The sequence below is a fragment of the Chrysochloris asiatica genome, unplaced genomic scaffold (assembly GCF_000296735.1).
Source record: "Chrysochloris asiatica unplaced genomic scaffold, ChrAsi1.0 scaffold00088, whole genome shotgun sequence".
Lineage (NCBI taxonomy): Eukaryota > Metazoa > Chordata > Mammalia > Afrosoricida > Chrysochloridae > Chrysochloris > Chrysochloris asiatica.
This window is the reverse complement of record NW_006408606.1, coordinates 7,884,945-7,886,922: the sequence shown is the minus strand read 5'-3', so window position 1 is coordinate 7,886,922 and position 1,978 is coordinate 7,884,945. Positions and strand designations below refer to the sequence as shown.

At 48.4% G+C, this 1,978-nt stretch overlaps 1 protein-coding gene across 1 annotated transcript in view; it reads left to right on the top strand.

The window, feature by feature from the left end:
* Positions 1-19: 19 nt before the first annotated feature.
* The window catches only part of FGF2 (fibroblast growth factor 2 (basic)), a 106,659-nt gene continuing 104,700 nt past the window's right edge, over positions 20-1,978 (top strand). The window contains exon 1 of the mRNA XM_006866266.1: positions 20-221. Within this exon, the coding sequence (XP_006866328.1) occupies positions 44-221 (178 nt within the window). The 5' untranslated portion in view covers positions 20-43. The remainder of the gene's footprint in view (positions 222-1,978) is intronic.

Below are 1,978 nucleotides of genomic sequence, written 5' to 3'. Positions count from 1 at the left end.
GGCTCCAGGGACTCAGGGGTCCCGGCAAGGCCCTGGCGGGGCCATGGCAGCCGGCAGCATCACTACGCTACCCACCCTCCCGGATGACGGCGGCAGTGGAGCCTTCCCGCCCGGCCACTTCAAAGACCCCAAGCGACTGTACTGCAAAAATGGAGGTTTTTTCCTGCGCATCCACCCCGACGGTCGGGTGGACGGGGTCCGGGAGAAGAGTGACCCTCACAGTGAGTGCTGGCCTTCTGTTCCTCCCTCTCCCCACTCCCTTCCAATTCCTATCTCTTGGTGATCTTTTTCCTCCCCTCGCTCGTGCCTCCTCTTCTCTCCGACCCTACTGGGACGTGTGGTTCCTTTCTGCGCAGTCCTTGGCGATTGCAGGTTCACTACTCGCGCTCTACTTTCCAGAGCTGCAGGAACGCAGGGAGAGTGCCACTTTCCCGGGTAAACCATTCCTCTGGGCTGGGAGCCTCAGACAACCTGTCACTCTGGGCTCGGCGGTGTCGCGCCTGGCTCGGCGGACGGCAAAAAAGGGGTGAGCCTCCGGAGAAGCGGCCACTTACCCACAGCGAGGTTCTGACCACTTCTCTGTCTGAGGCATGCAGCTCCGCGAACTAGGACAGAAGGAACGCAGCAGATTGAGACGTTTTTATTGCAAAAATACATTTTTAGAGACACTCCTTAAAATTGCGATGGACGCAGTTAGCACTGCTGTGACTTCTTAGGCTACTGTAGCCACATCTACTCCCCACAGTTCCCCCACTTCTTTCTTTCTTCCACCCCCTCCCCCCACCCCGAATTGGCTAAAGCTTGTAAGAGAGTGTGTTAAACAGTGTAACAGGTCTTTGTTTCAGTGGTGGAAATGTCAAAAGACTATAACATCTTTGCATCTGTAGTTTGGGAACCTTAAGCATCACTTTAACTCCTGAAGTGATTTCCTTATATGCCAAAATGCAGTCATTTTGAGGATCAGATGAGGTAATTAGTATAAAGTGCAATGGGGTATTGTCGTCTACACACTTGCCCTCTGTAGCCTATGATTTATTTGTGGTTATAGAAGTAATTTTGATCTAGACCAGTGGTTCTCAAGTTCAACGGCTGCATCAAAATCACCTGTATGGTTTGTTATGCACCGACTGCTAGCCGTTTTTCTCCAGACCTTCTGATTGTGTAGTTCTGAGGTGGGATCAGGGAATTTGCACAAGTTCCTGGGAAGCCTTGGTGTTGCAGTGGTGAAGCGCTTGGCTGCTAACCAAAAAGGTAGTCAGTTAGAACCCACCAGCCACTCCAAGGAAGACAGATGTGGCAGTCTGTTTCCATAAAGGTTTACCGAGTTGGAAACCCTATGGGGACATTTTCCTATCTGTCAGCTATGAGTCAGAATTGACTGAATAGTAATGGTTGGATAACAGGTTTCTAGGTGATGCTGATACAGGGACCACGAGTCTAGAAAAAAGTTGAAGAAAAGGGCATAAAATAGACAATACTCATGAAATTTAAAGAGCAACAAAGAGGACTCAAGTTTATAATTTTTCCAAGAAATTTTTGAAGGTCCTGGTATCCTGTAAAACCAACCAATCAGTTGCCATAGAATTGACTTCAACTCATGACAACCACGTGTGTGCCAGAGTAAAACTGTGTTCCATAGGGTTTTCGTGGCTGATTTTTTGGAAGTAGATTACTGACCTTTCCTCTGAGATGCCTCTGAACCTCCAGCCTTTCTTTTAGTAGCCCAGCACGTTAACTATTTGTACCAATCAGAAATTCTCGTCCTGTATAGATAAAAGATCTCTGTTTAAAGCTTCCGGTTCTGAATTTCCTCCCTTTATGAGGTCCACATGGAAAGTCTGATCCAGGATTTGCCTGAGAAAAAACCTGCAGGACTTCACCGTACTAATACCATGCAGTTCCTCTTTGTCTTAATACTTAAGGGAGAGAGTCACTCATGGGAAGGGAACAGGTTGGGAGGGAGGGACACTTTGTAGCC